The following is a 22,343-nucleotide window of genomic DNA, read 5'->3' on the forward strand; positions in this document are numbered from 1 at the left end:
TGCGCTTCAGAAGTACCTACATTGAAAGCAAAAAAACAACAACATGGGATACACTTTTTATTATGGCTTCTTACATTATATTTGGTGTGATTCTTTCAGGCTTTTGAACCACACACTTCAAAAACGCCACTGGTGGGTACTTTGGAAAGCACGTTGCAAATCCTAAGAGCGCTAAATCAAGCACACAGACTAATGGGCACAATTACAGATGCTGGATACAGATATGAAACCTCTACCCTATAGTAGTATTCAACAAAGGCCTGGATTTAAAATAGTGTTAAGTTACCTCAGGGCTGTAATCCACTGCTCCCTCTTTAGGGAAAAGCAGGGCCACTTTGTCAGGTCGTTTGGTCAGCACGGTCCACATTTGTGTCTCAGCTGTTTAATTTGTCTTGTGACACGTCCAATGACCTGTTAATGACAACAGAGAGAGAAGGTGGAATACATTGTCATTCTTAATCCCGCCACCCCCAAAAAAAAAATGATTAAGAATGAGAAATTAGGTTCTGCAAACATAACCACATCCTAAGATTTTACTCACAGCATGGATCAACATTTTCTCGAAAAGCCATCTCCTGTTATTATTAGACAGGCAAGGGAGGTCCCAGGCATAGGCCAAGTCCTGTACTCTTTTTGCCTCTTCCTCAGAGAGTTTGGATTCACCTTGAAGCTTCAATACACAGAGGAAAACAAGAGGAAATAGAACATGTAATGACACTACATATACTGTATACAGCGGGTCTATAAAGTCTCCACTCCCTATTTGCCATTAAGTAAAACAAACTTTAAAACAAATGGTTGGGTGGGGACTTTTTATATCCACTAAAAAATATAAAAAGGGAAGAAATAGCAAGACTTTGAAAATGATTGAGGATGGAAAACATAGAAGCCTGATTGTTTCCCGGATGTCCAGGTCTGGACAGTCTTCTAGGGCTACAGTTGCAGTTTCGGGACCCCCTCCAAGCAGGACATGAGCTAAGGCAGGGCTGAGCCCAGACAGGCACGGTCCACCATGAAGGAAGGAGTGGCCCATCATTCTCCCTGCCATGATGAACATATCACTTTCAACTAGGAAGTGAGAGGCTGACGGCACCAAATGGCCTGTCTCTCCATCAAACAGCCGTGTCACATCAGTGTTTGCTGTTAAAGAAAATTTGTTTAGAGGAAAGCCATTTAAAATATATTATACACAATCATTTAGTAGGAACTAACTGTATTATACATTAGATCTAATTTTTTCGCCAGTGTAGGCATGATATTATTTAGTATAACATATGTATTACATATATTGTTCTCAAGCAAAACTACTAAGATGAAAAACAGATTGACATAATATGAAAAATATATTCGACCATACCTATTTAATAAGTCATCTTACACATAACTGCACTCTACTTACCAAAGTTGATGCAAAACCCAGACTTCAACTTCTCAATGCAAGTTGAGAGGAAAAAGCGAGTTACACCCTTTCCAATGACAACGTCACCTGTAACACAATGCAAGGTTTGATATAGTAATGTCATACTTTTTGCAGTCCTTGACCATTAGGACATGTGGCTGAAGCTACCTTCAAGTCTGCAATGCAAGGGTCGTGCCCATTCCACATTAGGTAGCTTGTAGAAGGAGAGGAGTGCCATGTCCTGTTCGGCAGGGGTTTCTCTAGTATCCATGCTGAGAACCAAAGCACTCTCCTTTTCATAAATGTGCAATAGGGAATCCCGAAACTGAGACATGGCCTTGGATGGTGAGCCAGTCTAGTAAGAGGAAAACATACAAATGTGACCAATTAGGCTTGAATCTAACGCTTGACAGCAACCTCTAGATACGTTTTAAATGTAGATTGAAGCCATATTCGTACCGTCTGTAACTGCTGCACTGCTGCACTGCTTCTGGACGGTCCAGGCATTACTGCTTGCTCTTCTTCCATCACAGTACTACACTCAATTGCCTCATTTCCTGCACTGTACTGTCACAACATATTCATAATGGTTATCTGTAAAACTGCTTTTATGTTTTAATAGCTCAAAGACCAAGGCATCTGCTGGTGAGTGAAACGAGTACTGTACGAACAATAGAAAATTGGTGTTACCTTTCCCCGCATGAAGCAGCATGTGCCTCAATAATGTGACAGGGAAATATGTCCATGCACATAGGACAGGGTTGCTGATCTGCTGCCGAGAATATGAAGTTAGCAAAGACAACAAAACAAACTTAAGTAGGAACCACTAAGAAATGACTTAATGTAATTTCTAATAAAGCATCTGCTCTCATCAGGCATTTTGATTGCAGCGTATTCATGTTCAATGTTATTAATTATATATTGAAAATGCTCCAATAATTCATTCTTACATGTTACGTCTTCCTGCGCACAGTTTTCCTCCACATTAGCCGGGCAATTATCACTGTCAACATCAATGATGTTGCAAGATTTTAAGTGTTCGGTCAGAAACGGCAGTGGAATAGCTGCTCCACATTTCTGACACCCTGCGTTTGGCATGCCACTGAATGCATTGTCTGTTAGTTGCAAAGGAGTTGTGCTTAGTTCTTCTTGAATTGGTGCCATGAAAAGAGTTGTTTTACCCCCCTGGCTTGCAAGCTTTATTATTTTGCCTGTGTAGCCAGTATCATCAGGTGTCACAAGAGAGAGTTTGCGGCTACCCCATCCTCCTATAAAAATAAAATTCTGAGCATAATGGGAAATAAAACTATATATGACATAAGCACCCTTGTATAGACATGGATTACATTAAGCCTAGTCTTTAAGTAAGAGAAAAAATGTAATGAAGATCTCCATTGAAAACTTTTTTTCCTCTGCCACTGTACCCATTACAGATGACCTATACACTGTTTGGATGAGCACTAACAGAGTCATTGTTGTTCCATATCTCAATACTAATACATACAAACGTATAAGTGCCTACCTGCTGATTTGTAAAGCAGCCAACCACCAGACACCGTCTCCAATTGTGGAAATACAACCTTGAGTGTATCACATAACTGTAAACCAAAAACAATTAACATTAATTATTATTATACATTTATTTATTATTAAGAATGCTGAAAAGGGTTGAGGTTAAACTTTTTGAAAAACCAAGCCAGTCTTGCTTAAAGGTGATATGACATGAAAACTTCACTTTAGGATGTTATTTAACATTAATATGAGTTCCCCTAGCCTGCCTTTGGTCCCCCAGTGGCTAGAATTTTCGATAGGTGTAAACTAAGCCCTGGGTGTTCTTCTCCGCCTTTGAGAAAGGTTTACTGTATAAGATTCACATTTTTCAACTTAGTCATGCAGACTAAGACTAATGCTTACCTCATCATGTGTTGTGCTCTCATCTAAATGGGCAGTCCTGCGACCCAACCCTGCCTGCATGTGAACTAGTTGCTCTAGCTCAGTGGGAGATTTTTGATATTGTTTAGGTAACAGATGGAAAGCCACTTGAAGTGGTTTGGCTCTTTTAGCAGGAACAACATTTACTGCAGGAAAACGCCTCTTTCCTTTTGCCTTCGTAAACATACCTGGAAAGGACCGTTGAGAAAAAATACAGTCTATTTAAACCTAAATACTATCAGACCATCAAGTTGTTTTAATCTGTTCAAGTTAATGTACATAATCTAATGCTGAACCTTGTCATTTCAATTTGAACTGAAGGTCTTTGTGACTGATGGCCTGACTGCCCATTCTGTCCTCCCTGCCCATTCTGTCCTCCCTGCCCATTCTGTCCTCCCTGCAGGGTTGTAACCAAAAATAGTTATTAGTGAGTCTGAAATTATTAATTAGATAGAAAACAATTTTCATGTGTACAGTATTAAAAGTGTACTGAACCTTATATCCTGACTTGTAGAAGGGACATCACCACTGCTTACACCTCGTGATGTCAGTAAAGACAATAAGGTCCTGACCGATTTTACAACCTCAGCGTGATTACCCTTTCAACACAATAATAGAAGTGTAATTTAGAGAACACACCAAAGTTCAATTCTTTTTAGATAGCTAGACCGTTTATAGTTAATTGCTACAATACATTCTCAATACATAGAAAAAGAGTAACATTTTCGGAAATGTCATTCATTCATGATATATAATCGTCGTCATATAATATAAAATGTAAATAAATAACCTTTTAAAAACAGACTTTTCACGAGTGGCCCACATGTGAATATAAAGGCAGAATAATACTACTTGTAAATTTGCTCTGACTTTTCGATAACCTAGCTAGCATCGCAGTGCAGCACCTCCTGCTCTTCTGGCAGTGAATCGTTTCACCCACAGCCTTCGGAGTACTATAAATTCAACGAATCCGTCCGTCTGTCTGTCCATACCAGAGTCGGAGTAGTATAATTCGGCCTTTAGATGCATCTACGTAGCCTAGCTTGAGAACAAATAAGCTAACGGTTAGAGCTATGTTTTCACCAGCTAATTTTCAAACGGTCGCTACTGTAGCATTGTCTGGGCCATACTACTGGCCCAAAAGTGATCAACTGCCTAGCATGTGGGGTTCCATACAGTACTGGGCCACCGTGCTTCAAGCGCTTTGCGTTTTCATTTGGTATGAAATGCTCTATATAAATAAAATAACATTTGATTACATCGAAATTTGACTCACCGAAGCCTGGTTGCTGTCACGGGTAGCCATCGTTCTTTTCCTCTTCTTTCTTCTAGTGATGGGTCGTTCGTGAACGATCCGGCTCTAAGAGCCGGCTCTTGAAGGTGAACGTCGGGAGCTGGCTCGCATATCTGAAGAGCCGACTATTTTTAATAGATTAATACAGCCTATAAAAACTAAATGATATGAAATAATGAATTTTAATTGTATTTAAAATAATTGACTAATTCAAAGAACAAAAAAATAATTGTAGGCTTAAAGGCGCACACGATCATCCTCACATTCTGTTCCTGTCAATCCTGCATGAGGGAGGGCCGAGCCAACTCACAGTCAGAGAGTAGTCAAAACTCGGAGGAGAGCCATGACAAATCAATGCGTTTTTAAAGATATGTGGTTACGGTCGAGTATGATTTCATTTCATAATTTAATTCAAATTGTTTTCACACCCATCATAGTCAAATTCATAGTTAAAACATGTATTTTTTTTAAGAGCCGTTCGGGAGCCAAAAGAGCCGGCTCTTTTTGGTGAGCTGAGCCATACGAGCCGGCTCACGAAAAAGAGCCGGAATGCCCATCACTACTTTCTTGAGCTTGAAGGTTTCCCGCTTCCTCGGAGTGCTTGACTGAAGGTCTGTGCTCTGATAGGTCAGAAGTTGGTTCGATTGCATTGAGGCTCGATTGCTCTACCTGTCCTTGATATCCCGGATGTAAAAAATCTGAATTTTTCGGGTCGAATTTGATAGGCTCGAATTTTTTAGGCTCGAATTTTATAGGCCAAAGTGGTCTCCGCAATAGCGCTGGTGACGTGCCGCTCCGCCCACCTCGAGGACTCCCCCAAGCTGCAGAAAACAAAATGCGGGACAGGAGTGCTTAGGCAAACTCACACCCTTCAGCAGACCGATTTAGTGGAACAGAAGAACAGTGGGGTGGAGTAATGAACTTCCCTTGGCAAGGCGAACGTAGAGCAGTTTGACAGTCAGCCTCAGAACCAGACCAGGCACCGCGTCCGGAGCATCACCAGGGTCCCTACTCACTCCGTCGTCGCCAGAGCTGTTGAGTTGCGATTGCTCCCGTCCGTCGTGTGGATCTCCCCTTCACATTCATCCACCGTCCCCCTCCTCCACCGTCCGGTTCCTCCCCTCTTATACAGGGAATGGACCTATCCCCACGCACTACACCACTCCCTTCCAATCAAGTTAATTGCCCGGTAATTGGCAATTAGATTCGCAGCAAGCATTTGTAGCCCATAGCAACGCCCCCATCACAGACACATTCAACACACAAAAGTCCAGCACATAATACACATGGCATTTACACTAAATCATTACAGTACACTTGACACACGGTCTGTAGAGATCTTGAGACGCAGCCACTTTTTTGTTCTATGTTCTTTGTTGTTTTTTTCTAAAACCGGACTATAAGCCGCTTCGAAATATAAGCCGCACAAGCACAAGAAAACTGTAAAATCAGAATACAAGGCTTATTTTCCGAAAATTACAGTATATATATCCGCTGAACCCAACGATGCAATAGCCATAAATTCCATTACCAACTGCTTGTCGGCAATAAACAAATGGATGAATGATACATTTCTTAAATTAAATGAAGACAAAACTGAAGTCCTGTTATGTGGCCCCAAATCCAAAAGAGAGATGTTAACTAAGAATCTAGGAGGTTTAACCCCCTGGCTTAAACCAGAGGTGACAAGTCTCTGTGTAATCCTGGAATCAGATTTGAATTTCAACTCTCACATTAATAAAATGACCAAACAGCTTTCTTTCACCTCAGGAATATAGCGAAGGTACGATCATTCATAAACCAAAATGATGCAGAGAAGTTAATTCATGCTTTTATATTCAGCCGGCTGGACTACTGTAACGCACTTTTCGCTGGTCTTCCCAAGAAAACCACTGAAAGACTGCAGCTCATTCAAAACTCTGCAGCTAGATTATTAACCAAAACTAAAAGGAGAGAACACATTAGTCCTGTCCTAGCTACTTTACACTGGCTCCATGTTACCTTCAGAATTGACTTTAAGGTCCTTTTCCTCACATGCAAAGCTCTAAACGGACAAGGACATTGCTAACTCTCTTGCTAACTACACACCAGTTAGAACACTGCGATCATCAAATGCAGGCCTATTAGAGGTCACCAGAAGCAGTTATAAGAAGATTGGTGATGTGGCCATTGTCAATTACGCTCCAAAACTATGGAACACATTACCCATAAATATTAGGGAAGCAAACATGCTAGACATTTTCAAAAGACAGCTTAAAACCTATCTTTTTACCAATGCATTTAACCAATTTAATCTCAGAAGGGTTTTACTACTATTATTAGTTATATTATTGTTTTTATTGATTTTTTGGATTCCCGCAAAGATTGCGGCTTGTGTTTTGACTTACATTTACATTTAGTCATTTAGCAGACGCTCTTATCCAGAGCGACTTGTATTACTGCTTTTATTGATTGTGTTACATTTGATTTATTTTGTTACATTTGTACATTTTTATTTATATGGTGAAACCACAAAGACTGTGGCTTGAGACACCGAAAAGACTGTGGTTCGAGATACCGCAAAGACTGCGGATTGTGTGTTTTGGATACCCGCAAAGACTGTGGCTTTTATTTTGTTGAGTTACATTTTTACATTTTTATTTATATGGTGAAACCACAAAGATGAGGCTCGAGATACCGTAAAGACTGCGGCTTGTGTGTTTTGGATACCCGCAAAGACTGTGGCATGTATTTTGTTGAGTTACATTTTTATTTATATTGGTAAACCACAAAGACTGTGGCTCGAGATACCGCAAAGGCTGTGTTCAGAAGGGTTTTATTACTTGTATTATTGTTTTTATTGATGTAGCCAGGTGGGACAAGGTATATACTTATTAACGCCACTGTCAGGATTTCGTTAGCACCTGTGGGGCAAGGAACTCTGGGAAATAACTGGAGAAAAGCGCGAAGCTATGTTGACGGTCATTGAACAAGCATTTGCCTGGGTTCTGTATTAAAAGGTAAATATGTATATTTTGTTGATTGTTGGCATAAAATATCAACGTGTAAACATTTATTGTAATGGATGCCTATAAATCCCGAAAATTTTGTAAACTGATGTTAGTTTTTCATCGGATGTTAACGATACTGTGTGCAGAGATTGTCCAGATTTAGCCGCATGGCTGAGAGCTATTATTTTCTATAATACGGATCTGAACAGGTTAGTAAGTTATGTGTATTAAGCTCAATACATGTATTTACCGTTTATCAATGTACACATGTTAATTGTGAATTATCTTTGTGTATACAGGAGTCACTATAGTTATTTTTGCACGCTTAAGTCTTAAGTAAAAAGAAACGCATAGTGTACACGTTATCGTAATGCTATTGCAGTATCTTGGTCGATACTAGGTTTGTTTTATTTTCATTATCTATCTGAACACCATTTTTATAGTCCAGAATAAAGACCCCAAAAATATATTTGTGTCCTGGGGCCTGTTGCACAAAAGTAGAATTAAGACATCCGGGATAAATGACTCAGCTGAGCTCAATGAAGCCAAAACATGTGCGTCCAGGCTTAATTGGTTGCACAAAGACCAAGCCAGGATGAGCAGACACGGATTCATTAAGCCAGGTGAAACCAATCCTGGATAGGTGCGCGCTCACGGCTCACTCAAATAGACCCCGCCACAGATCACAGATTAACTGATTTACCATGGCAACTAGAGCCGCGTACTTTTCCCCGTCGGAAGCACAAATCCTCATGGAGGCATACGAGGAGGTAAAAGATATAATTAAGAAGAAAGGCAACACCGCCACAGTGATAAAGCAAAGAGAAAAAGCGTGGCAAAGTATTGCAGACCGCCTGAATGCGTAAGTAGTGCACAATTACATACTCACCGCTCCGCTGAAACATCACAATTACAATTCAAATATTTAATTCACATCTCCAAAAATGCAGTTGTACTGTAATTATGAAACGGTTAAATTTTTTATTGAAATGCACTGCAGATATGAGTGAAATTGTGTAAAGTAACTCCATCACACTGTATAAAGCTATGATAAATTTTTTGATATTTTTACTGAAAACAAGACAAAAATACCAAGTAATTTTTTGCAGTGTGACTCCATTAAATATGTGTGTGTGTGTGTAGATTAAACATGAACGGGCCAAAACGGACATGGCAGCAGGTCAAAATCAAATACAAGAACATTCTGCAGAATGGTATGGTCCCTGACTAATATTTAACAAAGCACAAGCATATATTGTACCCAGAAGGTGCCTGCTCACACATTGTCTGTACTGTTTTAGCAGTGAAAAAGAATACCCACAGACAAGGCACGGGTGGTGGGTCACCAAAGGCTGACCTTACCCCAGCAGAGGACATGGCCTTGGAGCTAAATAAAGGCAGGCCCGTCTTAGAGGGGATCCCTGGGGGGAAAGAGACGAGCATAGGTTCCTCCCAAGATGCCACCCGCTTCATTCAAGGTATGTCCTTCCATCTCTACATGGGATACAACCACATTCATATTGAATCAATTTGGACTGTCTGACTTTGGTTTACCTATTGCCTTGCAGTGTCTGGCAGCACTGTGTTCCTGTTAGAGCCACCAGCACAAGCACCAGACGATGCTGATCCAGTGAGTACTCCATCAAAGGCATACTGTAGGCCTGGCATGTCTTGTCTACTAGCTTCAATATGAATCCGATTAAATGTGATAGGGTGAAGGCCCCAGTGCAGCAGCAACAGCACATGATGGAGACGATGATGAGGAGGAGACCATCTCTCTGGATTCCAGAAGGCATGAGGTATCATGTTAAGACTGTGAAAGTACTATTTACTCTACAATGGTGAGGAGTCCTCATCAAAATCAAAAAATCTAATTTCTTTTACAGGACCCAGATGCTATACAGTGGGAAAACCAGCCTGGCAACATAGTGCGTATTAATAAAAGGACACCACATCCTGCCAAATTCCAGCTGCGCTAATTGTATTGTGTTCACAGAGCTCACAAGCTATCAGAAAGTTGTATGGCAACCACCTCCGGCGCCAAATAGAACTGGCAGACATAGACATTCAGTACAAGAAGAAAAAGATGGAAAATCTTGCACTGGAGTCCGAAATAAAAAAGAGGACAATTAGGAAACTGGACCTTGAAATAAAAAAACTTGAGAGGGAGGTGAGATATGCCTTCAATGTACACTGTATGCTAACTGTAACACAAATGTATTAATCATTATTTTTCTTTCCTCCCCCAGCTCCAAGAAGATGACACAGCTGAAAATAAAAATTAGGTATATTCTCGTAAAGTCAAGTGAGCCATGACATATGAGCTCTTATTGTGAGCACACAGGACGGTGGCATCTTTCTAAGGTTTTTTTTATTTTCCCAGCAATCAGTACAACCAAGTCATCGTTATAAGGCATCGCCCTCTTTTGCCCACCCCCCCAGCACCAGGTGTGGCCACTAGCCTATATGAAGGCCCAAAATTGTGTGTTCCTTTCTGCTCTGACAATGGCATGCCCATTCGTGCGAGATGTGGTGGATGAAGAAGCACTTGTGCTGAGGAGAGCCTTCAGGCGAGAAAGGGTCTTCAGGGACCGGTTGGACCCACTGGCCTTCCCTGATGACCATCTATATGAAAGATACAGGTTTTCTGCAGATGGCATCAGGTATCTATGCAGACTACTGGGTCCCAGGATTAAGCACCGCACTGCACGGAGCCATGCACTGAGTGTGGAGCAAATGGTTTGTGTGGCCTTGCGCTTTTTTGCTAGTGGAGCCTTCCTGTACTCAGTGGGGGATGCAGAACAGCTGAACAAGGCCACAATTTGCCGCACAATAAGGAGTGTGTGTCTGGCTATCAAAGCATTAGCAGATGTCTTCATCTCCTTCCCTGGCCACAGAAGACTCTGTGACATCAAAGAGGAGTTCTATAGGATTGCAGGTAAGAGGATCTACAAATTACAGGACAACTGTTAACACATAGTAGGATACTCATTACTTTGTGTGACAGGTTTCCCCAATGTCATTGGTGCAGTGGACTGCACACACATAAGGATAAAAGCCCCCTCAGGTGCCCATGAGGCCGATTTTGTGAATAGGAAATCCTTTCACAGCATTAATGTTCAGGTGAACATAACTTTTTGATATTGTCCATTGACGAACACTCTGCATTGCCAGTGATGTGCATTGATTGGTGTAATATTCCTCATCTTATGATTTCAGATGGTCTGCAATGCTGACTGTGTGATCAGCAATGTTGTGGCAAAATGGCCTGGCTCAGTCCATGACTCCAGAATCTTTCGGGCCTCTGAAATCTATCAGTGCCTATCACAAGGTAAGCCACACAACCCCTATTTATAACCATCATGGCTGTGTCAAGAATATCACTGTGTTTATGAGGTAGTAATGATGAGATTTTGTGTTGACAGGTGAATTCTCTGGTGTGTTGCTGGGAGACAGGGGGTATGGCTGCCAGCCTTTTCTCCTGACACCTTTCACAGACCCCCAGGAAGCACAGCAGGCCTACAACCATGCCCATGCCAGGACCAGGGCCAGAGTTGAAATGACCTTTGGCCTCCTGAAGGCACGCTTTCACTGCCTTCACAAATTAAGGGTCAGCCCTGTTAGGGCATGTGATATTACTGTGGCTTGTGCTGTCCTCCACAATGTGGCCTGCCTGAGGAAGGAGAGGGCCCCCAGAGTGCCACCAGCCATGGACTGGGACAATCCGGCAATCTTCCCTGATGACGACAGTGGTCGGCTGCTGAGGGACCAATATGTGTTGAATTATTTTAGTTAGTATGTGTGCTTTCAATTTTGGTTAAATATGTCCTGCGGTGGCAGAGGAATTTGGGTTTTTTTGGGTTCGTTTTTTTACGAATTTGGCCTCTTATGATGTTTGTGCGGTATACTGTGTGTAATACAAGGCTGCAGGGAGGCTACTGCATCCATTCATTTGTCTGTTCAGTTGATGTGTATGGATTTGTCCTGCATTTATTTTAGTGTGCAGACATGCAGGGTGTGTTATATACAGACCTTTGAATGTGTATGTATCATTTTGTATAATATGCTTGGATTCTGTGCTTTCCATCTTGTAGAGTCACTGTGACTTCAGTTTCGAAAGGAGCTGATGGTTTACCTGCTTTGTTTTGTCCTTATTCAATAAAGGAACATAATGTTACACATTGTGTTTTTATATTCATATGGAATGTGTATTTGTTTATATGACAGAGTACTAGGGCCACACTGAAGAAAAAGGATAAAGTCATAAATTTATGAGGCTGGTTCTTTCTGCAGAAAAGCTACATATTGTTTTTACAGTTTTGATACTTATGACAATGTGATACTTAATATTCTGGCACATCAGCATGTCTTTGTTTATGAAACCATACTGAAGTACAATTTCACGAAATGCCCCACATCTGTCATTTTAACAACTGTCCTCCTTTAAAACAACTGGTTACAATATTATGACTTGTGTTTTTTTCCCCTCTGTGGCCCTAATATTCTATCATTTTATATATAGCCTTATAGTCTATGGGAAACTGTAAATTATCTAATGATAGCAACATCATCTAAAAATCATTTTTTATCCAAAATCATTGAAATTAATGATCACAAACGTTTAAATAATGACAGTGGGTCTAGTTATATGTGATAACAATGTATAGTGAGCAGTGAAATAACTATTGGTTTCCATTTGTGGTGACTGCTGACTGACATTAGGGATGAGATTAAATAGATCCTGGAATTTAGCCTGGTCTGGAGCAGGCTAGCTCCACAGAATAAATCTCCATGGTAATTTATACCATAACATATCCTCCTGCCCCCTATCCATCTTTAGTGCAACCGGATTACGGATCAATTGAGCCAGGATCACCAAGATATCCTGGCTTAATCCCTTATCCTAGTTTTGTGCAACAGGCCCCTGTGCTGGTTCGATTTCGCCAGGCTACATTGATTTTATGTAAAGCACCTTGAGCTGCAAGTCTTGTATGAAATGTGCTATAAATAAAGTCTTATTCAAAAGTGTATGTCTATAAACATAATATCCATATCAATCCAACTAGCTCAAGGTTTTCACCGCCTTAGTGAGAGATACGTAAAAGAACCAGCAATCTTTAATGCAAAATGATAGTTTACTATCTAAATAGTAAGATAATCAATACGAAATAATTATGAAACATAGCCTAACATACATTTACATTTAGCAGACGCTCTTATCCAGAGCGACTTACAGTAAGTACAGGGACATTCTCCCCAAGGCAAGTAGGGTGAAGTGCCTTACCCAAGGACACGTCATTTTGCATGGCCGGGAATCGAAACAAACAACCTTCTGATTAATAGCCCAACTCCCTAACCGCTCAGCCATATGACCCCCAACATACCTTCAGAGCAATTGTAAAATTAGGTTTTACCAAAATTACAGTTCAGAGTTCAAACTTCCACCAATCTTCCTGATGAAGGGGGTGGGGTCTTCTTGGTGAGGGGGGTAGCAGCAATTATATTGACCAGGTATTCCACTGTTAAGGTGAGAAGGGGCCTAGTGTTACAATAGGAAGAAGAAATACCACCGCTTTAATGTGTACATTCTTCAAATAATACATTAATAAGATAAGAAAATAAGACAAGTTAAGATGTACTTTATGGGCAGCTGCAGAACCAGGGGCCAGTTGTTCAGAAGTGATCGGATTTCGGCTTTTGGATTGGATCAAATTTTGAAAATGGGTTGTTCAAAATAAAACACTAAAATTGGATTAGATCATGTAATCCAGTCTTGGTTTTGATCTGGATCAAACCTTCAATATGTGTTGTTCAAAACTTATTAGGATTGGGATACCTTTGAAAAAAAGTTTTTTTTAATCATTCTGATCCCAGCAGAAGGGTGGATTCAAGGTGGATTTCAGGAACAAAATGTAATAAAACTTGAAATTTGTCAAATTAAACTTTGCATCATGTAATTTATATGTAAGATCAGAAGTACAGATTTGTCTGGCAGAGGAACAAATCACTTTCCCAACTTCAGCAAACCAAAGCCAGACTTGAGATCTGCCTCCTAAAAGGAGTTTCAAAAAGCAGGTCTCTCCACAACCGAAGACCAACTTTGAAAGTTGTTAAAATTGTTAACTATTGGAAATTTAGCCTTTTGCTGATTTTGATGTTCAAAATATTCACATTGCATTTGTGAATGTATATTTGTTTGTGAGTCAAATGGCTCTGTTTCATTTTGTCTTTTTTCTGTCTTCCAATTCAAAACACTTGACGGACCCTGGCTATTGAACCTGTTATGGACTTGGCTAGCCTACTACATTGGCATACGTAGTCCAATTTACAACACTGGGAATCCAAGTTTGGTAATCTTGAAAAGTTGATCTGGATCAGGGTGAGCCATTCCAATGTTGCGTTGAAAAAAGTACAAATGTAAAATGGATTACCTGATCCTGATAGCAAAACATGAGATTTCAAAGTCAAGATTAAACTTTTTGAACCACTGGCCCCTGTGCATTCAGTAGAGATACTATTCATAACTGTCTTGCACTAAAGATAGGGTTGTGCCCCTGGCTTGGCCATGGTTGATGCCCCTTGGCTGTACAATGGGTTGTGGTCAGAATAGAATGTTAACTCACATACAGGACAGGAACATACTGTTAGTGTGGGTATTGTGATGCAGCCCAAAGTCAGCCTAAAGTCAGAAAATACTGCAGGGCCACAAATTAAGACTTAAATTTTATTCAGGTTCAGAGAGTAGTATAGGTCCTGAGGAAAGTTGTTCACCTTGCACCTGGTAATTGATATTTCTGGACCCTGGAACAGGAAACATGGTGTTAATGTTTCAGTTGGTCCCAGTCATCCATCCCTTTCCCTCCCACTTCAAATTACCTTTAAGATCAGCTGTCCAGGATTTTTTGGCACCAGTCTTTGCCGGGTTCACACACTGGCTACTACATACTCCATATGATGGATTGTTGGAGTCGCAAAGAACAGCATTGCAATGTACAAAAATCTACAGGGATAAAACAAAATTACCAAAACATCTAGTTGCAAGTAAGGCCTTAAGGTCTCTTACGTTTTCTTTCAGAACCACCTCATCGGTAACGAAGGTGAACATGTTGACAGAAAAGCGCTTCACATGAGCAGGGATGTTGACCCTTGAGTCAAACTCCACAGGATGGAAAACTGTCGAGTAGGGGTCATCAAGGTTCGCACAGCTGAAAGGAAAAGACAAGTCACTAAGGAATCCAAGATATGATTAGGACTCAATTCAGAATTTTTATTTTAGAAATTGCCTGTCAACAATGAGATTCCATCTAGGCAGAGAGCTCCTGTCTTTGTGTTGGGTTGCCCAGCAGTTCTCAAGAACAAGCTCAATTTTGATATCCATGGACTGCATTAATTCAACCTCAATGTACAGGGGCTGTCTCAAATACTTAGCCACTGGGTAGTCCTCCACTTGATAGAACAGCTTATATGACTCATCTGAAAAGTAGACAAGTAATCAGACAGGGGTCTACAGAAGGCACCCCTAAAGAAAACCTTTATGTTCCATTACCCTGAGCCAATCTCATTTGGACAATCAAATATCCCATTCCAATGTCAGCAGATGGATCCTTTACCCTCGGCCGGGTACGGAACGCCATGGTCTCGGTGACATTGACCAGATAGTAGCAGGAAACAGTTTGCCTAGAAAGTTATACAGCAGTGAATACAGCACCAGAGGAACCTCACCCACCCAAAACAATGAGGCACTTACTTGTAATATGCCACATCTGGATACTTGCTGGTGTAGCTCTTGAGATCCAACGAAATGTCATTCTCATACACCATAATGTTGCCAAGCATCTGAAAATAAAGAGTTATTCCCAGCAGTCAACAAGTCCATTATAAGTAACGCCTGAGCAATTTTACCGTTCTTGTGGTTCCGCAACTGTTCACACCGAAGGAAAAGTAAGCAAAACGGTTGTTGCTACTGTTCGGTTTACAGGAATCATCTCTCAGGGTCAGATGACTGAGGATCATATTGGGAACAGACTCCACTTTCATAGCCAAGGCAGTCATTGTGCCATTAGAGTAACACTCTACAAAGAACAAAAGAGTTAATAACTATCCATCACTGAAGGGGAACATGTTTTGATTAACTTGGAACATACCAGTTGTTGTCAAGGGAAAGCTGCAGGACAACGAGAAGTCATTAAGCTTCCAGTTATTGGAGGCCACCAGCTCCAAATCAATTCGGGCTCTGACTGAAGTAGACATAACCATCTGTAAAAGCAAGATGGTGTTGTAATAGCAATATTTAGCAGGAATTATGCGTTAATATCAAGGCAGAAAGTTCACTGTACCTCAAATATGGAGTCAGCACTACTGTACGGCACCACAAAACTGAAGTGAGTGCTGTTGCTCATTAGCCCATACGTCTCACCCAGCTTACTGGTGAGCTCCCTCTCGCCAATCATGGTTCTAAAGTTGTGGCCTTGGCTTCCATACCCAACAGTGACATAGAAGTACCCCGGGTCACATGTACCAGTAATCGCAGGGGGAACTGAAGGAGACAAGTCAGCAAAACCATGAATGCAGTAAACACATTTGCCTTGTCAACTTAAAGCTGAAGGGGTGTGAATTTCTCACCAACATCCTGCAAAGAAACCTCTGCCTTTGCTACATGGGAGAATGGAGTTTCTTCAGGCAGGATGAGCAGTCCAAAGGTCATAGGCAGGATGTAGGTTGTGAGCAAAGGTACAGGATTCTGTTTATATTGGGAAGAGACCACTCAGAAGAGCAAACACAACCCTTTATATATTAACTTCAAATGACTTGGCCATACATGCACAAGGACTGCATCCTCAAAGAAGGGCACTTTCAGATAGAATGACTTTGAGCCATTCGGAAATCTGTGCTCTTTAACGTCGAACCCTTTCACGTTGCACTCTGCCACAGAAAAGACCCCAGTATTGAAGGTGATGTTTATCAGCTCCACATCAGGGAGAAAAGTACCCAAGAGGATTTCAAATAACCTCTCCTCAGGAACTGCATCTGAAATGTATTGAGAAGGATTGCAAATGTACATGTTGACGTCATAAACAGAAAGCCTAAATTTATCATCAATGATCCAGACTCACTGCCTGTGAACTGAGTAGGCCAGGACATCAGGGGAGTTGTAATAGGAAAGAGGACCTTATATTTTGTGTCAGTTTGAGTACTCTCTTCACGCCACACCAGTTCCAACATGGGCTCAACGGTAAAGGTGATGTGATACTGATCATCTGGGGCAAGACTCTGCAGTGCAGTGAAAGCGAATGAGTGAATGACAAGCAAAAACTTGCATTAGGTTGAAGTACACTGACCAACCTTGTAGTACCCATCAGGTGTTCCTATTGGGAGCTCAATGACTATGTGAAATTCTGTGGACGACAAGGTGTATTTTCTGGCAGCCATCTGGTATTTGTCCAGTCTCTGTCCATCAATGCCCATGTACATCTTCAAAATCTTAACGGCACCTTTGATTACAGGTGTAATGCGGCGGGGTACATGCCAAGTGATTGTCTTGTCAGTGAAAATCAAGCCACCTGTGAAAGACTCTGTCAATATTGACAAAAAGGTGAATTTTGTACTTTACATGTACATTAAGAAGCACACTAACCAGTAGGACAGGCAGCATCAGAGTCCACAATATTCAAGCCATAAATGGGTACGTAGTAAGTGCTAACACTAAACACTTCCATGGGAACCCCAGCCACCTAATGGAATAAATAATTAGATGGATAACAATTGCAGGAACCAATTGCTGTGGACAGTTACTAACATTCTCTATGTAAGTCTCTGCTGAGTTGAAGGGACTTCGCAGCACCAAGCGATGTTCTGTAGACTTGACACCATAGCCAGCCTTCTTAGCCTCATTGAGCAGCATGACTTTTGGTTCAGGAGTAAAGAACATCAACTTCCAGATGTCATTTGGTGAGGCACTGGCCTGTGGCATGGGGAGAAATGTTAACACAACTGCACACAAGTGTAAAAATAAATACACATAATAATAATAATAATAATAATGTACATAATATTTGACTGAATCCTGCCCAGCATCATCAGTGAAGTCATCATCATGACCCAGTATGTTCTTTGCAATCTGAGGCTTGAACAACTGGGTTGACACCTGAAAGAAAGGGGCATACACTGGAGAGACTGAAAATAGTAACACTTATCCATTGGTGCAGATGTTTTAAGTAGCCTAATTAGATTTGAAACCTTGATGACCCACCTCTATATAGTTCCTTTCACAGAGAATGTGCCGTGTGGCCAATGAACGATAGTTGCATGTTTTTGTCACAACATAAGTAGCCTCATCCAACTTAAGATCCCCTGACATTCTGAGATTCAGTCCAAGGCTGAATGTACCAGCCTCCTATAAAACCCAAGTCTGGATCAGCTTTAAATTCATTTAGTCAAACAAAATGGCTAGAGGGAAGATTTAAAATGACCTTGCTTCCAGCATAACAGCCAAACAAGGAGGAATATATTTTAGTGTTGCCCCATGGGTCAGACTCCATGCTGTATCCACACTGTGCAGCCAGTCTGGGTGTAAGCGGTATGACATCAGTGCCATCTGAAAGAATAGCATACAGGGATGAAGCTCTCAAAACAGAACCACATTATAAAAACACAAAATACTTACTAATAGCATCAACTTCAAGAAGATTCCCAACCGCCAGAGACTTATCCAAACTCAGCCGCATGACATTTCCAAGACAGTTGGCCCGCAAACCACTGTCTGAAGATTGTTGGGTTAGACACAAATATAGCCACCATGGTGTATGTGAAATGTGCATCTTCTTAAAATAGACCCTTACTTGGTTGTGAAGATTGACTTAAACCTGGCTGTTTCTGACTAGAAACTGCAACAGCTAGCATCACAATCCATGTTGTGCTAAGAAAGTACAAAATACATAAGATATATTCTTTGTAGAGAGAATAAAGGTTGTTTTAAAGTTACTTACTGATATTCAAATGCATGCATCATATCAAATTAGACAGAGCAAGTTGCTTGTAAGAGATAGAGCTCTAGTCAGAAATACCAACACTACCCCACACCAAATTCACCACACTGATTGCTACAGTGACTCACCAACACTTTATTATGGCAGCAGTTCAAGTCATACAGGTGGCGATCATTACCAATTAGAAACCCCGATTTTGTAGTTAACTATTAGAGGACTGACTAAGGTCACCTCCAAAACCCTTTCCCGATTCCTCTTAATCTTTGACTACTGCCCAGAAATAATATGCAACCCAGAAACATTATTATCTGAAAGGATATTAATATTACAAATAATAATACATTGGGCTGACCTTGGTAGGCCCAATGTATGGAGGTCCAGTTTTGCCATCGCTGATAGGCCAACCATTACAGACTTGAAAATTACACGTTACCGATGAAATAAGCAGTCTTCAAGATAATTATTATTACCCGTCGCATCCATATTAGTAGCATGCCCTATTACGTTGTAGGCTACATCTCGAAAGAGTATTAAAAGGAAAGCATACACACATATCCTCCGTGCCTGTGTTGTTTAAAGTATGAAAGTATTTTAACACACCTCCTTCAGTACTGGGACAGGAAGCACTATCAATATGTACGATGATCTTTAAGTATATGTTTGGAGGACACAAGAATACATTTTTCAACTAATGGGTTGAACCATGTGAAATGCAACCAAATGTTATATTTTTACGCACTGTAAGGCATCCTTTGTCTAACATACTATAGGATGGCAGTACTGTAACCTTTACCTTTTGAGACATTACAGTAGCACGCGAAACTTGGCTTGGTCTACATCAGTGGATTACAGCAGACCTACACAAGCCTTTCAAGTTTGCCCATGCAAGAGGATTCTATGAATTTATTTGAGCATAGCAATTTGTCACATTCATTTAAAAGTGCATATGTTCCAGTGTAAATTCCAGCATAGTATATTACAGTCATAGTAGCAATTAGTTATCCATTGTTATTGCATTCATGTTAATCAGAAAAAGTAAAACAATTTAAACATTCTACAATTATGGACCCATTGAAATTTGTTGGATCAGAGGTACTAATTGGGTAGATTCTTTTTCAATATGTTTACAATCTTAATATCCTCTATCAATCTTGTGCTGTCGGTCCAATAAAGTTTGTTTTAAGCTTGTTTTGGCATCTTCAAAATTAGCATTGAGCTCTAGTACTCTCTTGAAGTCATGTTCAGCTTTTTGGGGAAAACCTGTAAGACAAAGTTAAATCATATTCAATAACAAACATGAATGTTGCAATCAAAACTATAACGGTCAGAATAATTGTAAGTGCACTTCCATGGAAAAACCTCATTGACAAATATGAATTAACAACTCCATCTTGTGAGCAGATAGGACAATGTGTGAGTGTATATGAACACACGAATATCAAAAATATGACCAAGAGTTCTGTATTTTCCAAGTTCTTTCATAAAACGTAGTGATATTTACCCAATCGGTAGTGAATGAGTCCTCTGTTGTAGAAAGGTAACTCAAACTGAGAATTGGCGTTGATTGCAGAAGTGTAGTCTTCAATTGCCTCATTGAAGTCTACTCTGAAGTACTTTATTTGCCCACGGTTGTTTAGAGCAGAAGCGAGAGCACTGGCCTCACATTTTCTGTGAATATATAAATATATATATTATATATATATAGTGCATGCATGATGTGACTAAACACTTCCTGAGAAGCAATTGATTAGCTAGGCTAAAGCTTGCCTGTAACACAAAAGACACGCGTTAGCTAGCCTACCTTGTTTGCAAACAGGATGAAATAAACTTTGTATATAGATCCTCTGCCTGTTTAAAATTACGTTTTTTGAACTCAACGTGGGCATGTTCAAGAGTTTGAGTATCTTGTTCCATAAATGATGGGGGAACGAGCAACCTTTTAGGCGATTGCAAATGTTACTGTTTTTCTCTATATAACTGCTCCGTCTTGAAGGATGTGACGCAGTTTCGTAGTAGCGAAATATGTGGCCAGCAGGTGGCACGGTAGAACCAAGGACAGCTACGTGGCAGAGAATTTCTAAACAAATGATCATTTCCCTTTTATTTGTAAAAGAAATTGTAAACTATGTCTCAATTATTGCCGGCTTGGAAGGATGATTGAGTGGCTTGTTGCATTGAAGAAACATTAAACTTCCAGAGAAGAAACACGACTCAACTGCAGCTTAGTTCTTCAACACGTCAGCCCCATAAGCAGTATGCTAAATTCCCAATATGACCTCCAGGTGAAAAAAAGTATGTCCTTCTAAAAAAGAAAGTATATGCTATTACAGTTTTTCACAATTGCTAAAATACTAAACCCCATTCTCTGAATCAAATGTTCAGTGGCTTAAACCCATTTGACGAATCAGACACTCTTTTGGCAAAACTCTAAACACATTCTCATTCTCTAAAAACATTTTTCACTGTGATGCACTCGTGCTGCAAAATGGTAAACACAGGCGGCAAACAGTAACCACAACTTCAACACAGTTGTCATCTGTAAAAACACAATGACTCAAAATTGTTCACACTTGTTTATAATGGTGGTTTGGGACAATGTCAGCTTTCACTGTGGTGTCCGTATACAAGAATAGTTCAACATCAACTTATTTTTCTACTGTAAATTAGTGATGTGTCGTTCGTGAACTATTCGTTCATTTTGAACGAATCCTTACAAGGACTCGGGAGTAACGAGTCCTCTCAAAGAGTGATTCGTTCATTTTCTCGTGGCCGCGCATCGGGACTGTTGCATAGGCTCGTCCAAATCATTCGTTCATTTCCCGACTCGGTCTTCGGGTACGAGTATTTGGATCATTTTTCACGTGACCTGCATAGGCTCTGTAGTGGTAGCTAGAGGAAACTAACGATTCGTTAATTTCCCGACTCGGTCTTTCTACGAGTCTTTGGATCATTTTTCACGTGGCCTGCATAGGCTCTGTAGTGGTAGCTAGAGGAAACGAACGATTCGTTCATTTCCCGACTCGGTCTTTCTACGAGTCTTTGGATCCTTTTTTCACGTGACCTGCATAGGCTCTGTACTGGAAGAAACGAACGATTCGTTCATTTCCCGACTCGGTCTTTCTACGAGTCTTTGGATCCTTTTTTCACGTGGCCCGCATTGTATTTTTAGTAGGAAACAGTTTCCTCATTCCCTTTCGCGTGGCCGCTGTTTTAGTAAGACGTGAATGATATTCGCTCCAGTCATCATACTGACTGATTTTGTAATTTTCACTTTACATTTACACTTACAGTTTAGTGCAGTGTAATTGTTTGCCGTGATAATTAAATGCTAGTGTGATAATAAATGACCAAATCATACTGTCATGATACATTATTTTAATGCAGGAATTTATTTTAAAATAGTATCTGCTGGTGCACATGTCATGCACTAACCTACATGAGAATGTGATACGTGTTTGCAGTGGACGGATAGCACCCCCCCCCCCGTTGCAATGAACGAATGACTACAAAAAAGATTCGTTCATTTTACTGAACGAGATTCAAAGAACCGAATCAGTACAATGATCCGAACTTCCCATCACTACTGTAAATGTTTGCCTTCCATACAGCCCTTTTCTCAATCCAAATGAAGAGTTTTTCTCTGTGTGGCGGTGGAGGGTCTATGACCGAAACCCAGGGGCCCGTTCTCCGTACGTCGCTTATTACATCCGAGATCAAATGACACATCCAAGATGACATCATCT

At 40.6% G+C, this 22,343-nt stretch overlaps 3 protein-coding genes across 6 annotated transcripts; 1 reads left to right on the top strand and 2 right to left on the bottom strand.

Moving 5' to 3' along the window:
* The first annotated feature begins 8,102 nt into the window (after positions 1-8,102).
* LOC136948005 (putative nuclease HARBI1) lies at positions 8,103-11,815 on the top strand. Of its 3 annotated transcripts, XM_067242260.1 has the most exons (13): positions 8,103-8,477; positions 8,759-8,829; positions 8,917-9,093; positions 9,184-9,245; positions 9,328-9,414; positions 9,502-9,543; positions 9,612-9,785; positions 9,865-9,883; positions 10,230-10,278; positions 10,384-10,553; positions 10,623-10,738; positions 10,835-10,946; positions 11,041-11,815. In XM_067242260.1, exons 1-13 carry the CDS (start codon positions 8,320-8,322, stop codon positions 11,409-11,411), a joined length of 1,608 nt encoding a protein of 535 aa, XP_067098361.1. In that variant the 5' UTR covers positions 8,103-8,319; the 3' UTR covers positions 11,412-11,815. The 3 variants fall into 3 exon arrangements, with proteins under 3 accessions (XP_067098361.1, XP_067098359.1, XP_067098360.1); XM_067242258.1 differs by having other exon boundaries at positions 10,230-10,553; XM_067242259.1 differs by having other exon boundaries at positions 10,230-10,553; positions 10,647-10,738.
* A 2,504-nt stretch (positions 11,816-14,319) lies between these two features.
* On the bottom strand, positions 14,320-18,723 carry LOC136947448 (uncharacterized). Of its 2 annotated transcripts, XM_067241530.1 has the most exons (21): positions 18,601-18,723; positions 18,454-18,530; positions 18,279-18,374; positions 18,085-18,209; positions 17,865-18,008; positions 17,661-17,759; positions 17,412-17,576; positions 17,250-17,346; positions 16,958-17,175; positions 16,729-16,885; positions 16,434-16,642; positions 16,238-16,355; positions 15,952-16,151; positions 15,760-15,871; positions 15,518-15,687; positions 15,363-15,451; positions 15,162-15,292; positions 14,899-15,088; positions 14,679-14,820; positions 14,492-14,615; positions 14,320-14,416 (listed from the first exon to the last, which is right to left on the bottom strand). In XM_067241530.1, the coding sequence occupies exons 1-21, from the start codon at positions 18,621-18,623 to the stop codon at positions 14,340-14,342; spliced, it is 2,763 nt and encodes a 920-aa protein (XP_067097631.1). In that variant the 5' UTR covers positions 18,624-18,723; the 3' UTR covers positions 14,320-14,339. The 2 variants fall into 2 exon arrangements, with proteins under 2 accessions (XP_067097631.1, XP_067097630.1); XM_067241529.1 differs by having other exon boundaries at positions 17,412-17,759.
* A 745-nt stretch (positions 18,724-19,468) lies between these two features.
* On the bottom strand, positions 19,469-20,582 carry ttc32 (tetratricopeptide repeat domain 32). The gene is made up of 3 exons (XM_067241531.1): positions 20,402-20,582; positions 20,102-20,268; positions 19,469-19,860 (listed from the first exon to the last, which is right to left on the bottom strand). The coding sequence occupies exons 1-3, from the start codon at positions 20,512-20,514 to the stop codon at positions 19,733-19,735; spliced, it is 408 nt and encodes a 135-aa protein (XP_067097632.1). The 5' UTR covers positions 20,515-20,582; the 3' UTR covers positions 19,469-19,732.
* Between the last annotated feature and the right edge of the window lie 1,761 nt (positions 20,583-22,343).

Source organism: Osmerus mordax, chromosome 8 (assembly GCF_038355195.1).
Source record: "Osmerus mordax isolate fOsmMor3 chromosome 8, fOsmMor3.pri, whole genome shotgun sequence".
Lineage (NCBI taxonomy): Eukaryota > Metazoa > Chordata > Actinopteri > Osmeriformes > Osmeridae > Osmerus > Osmerus mordax.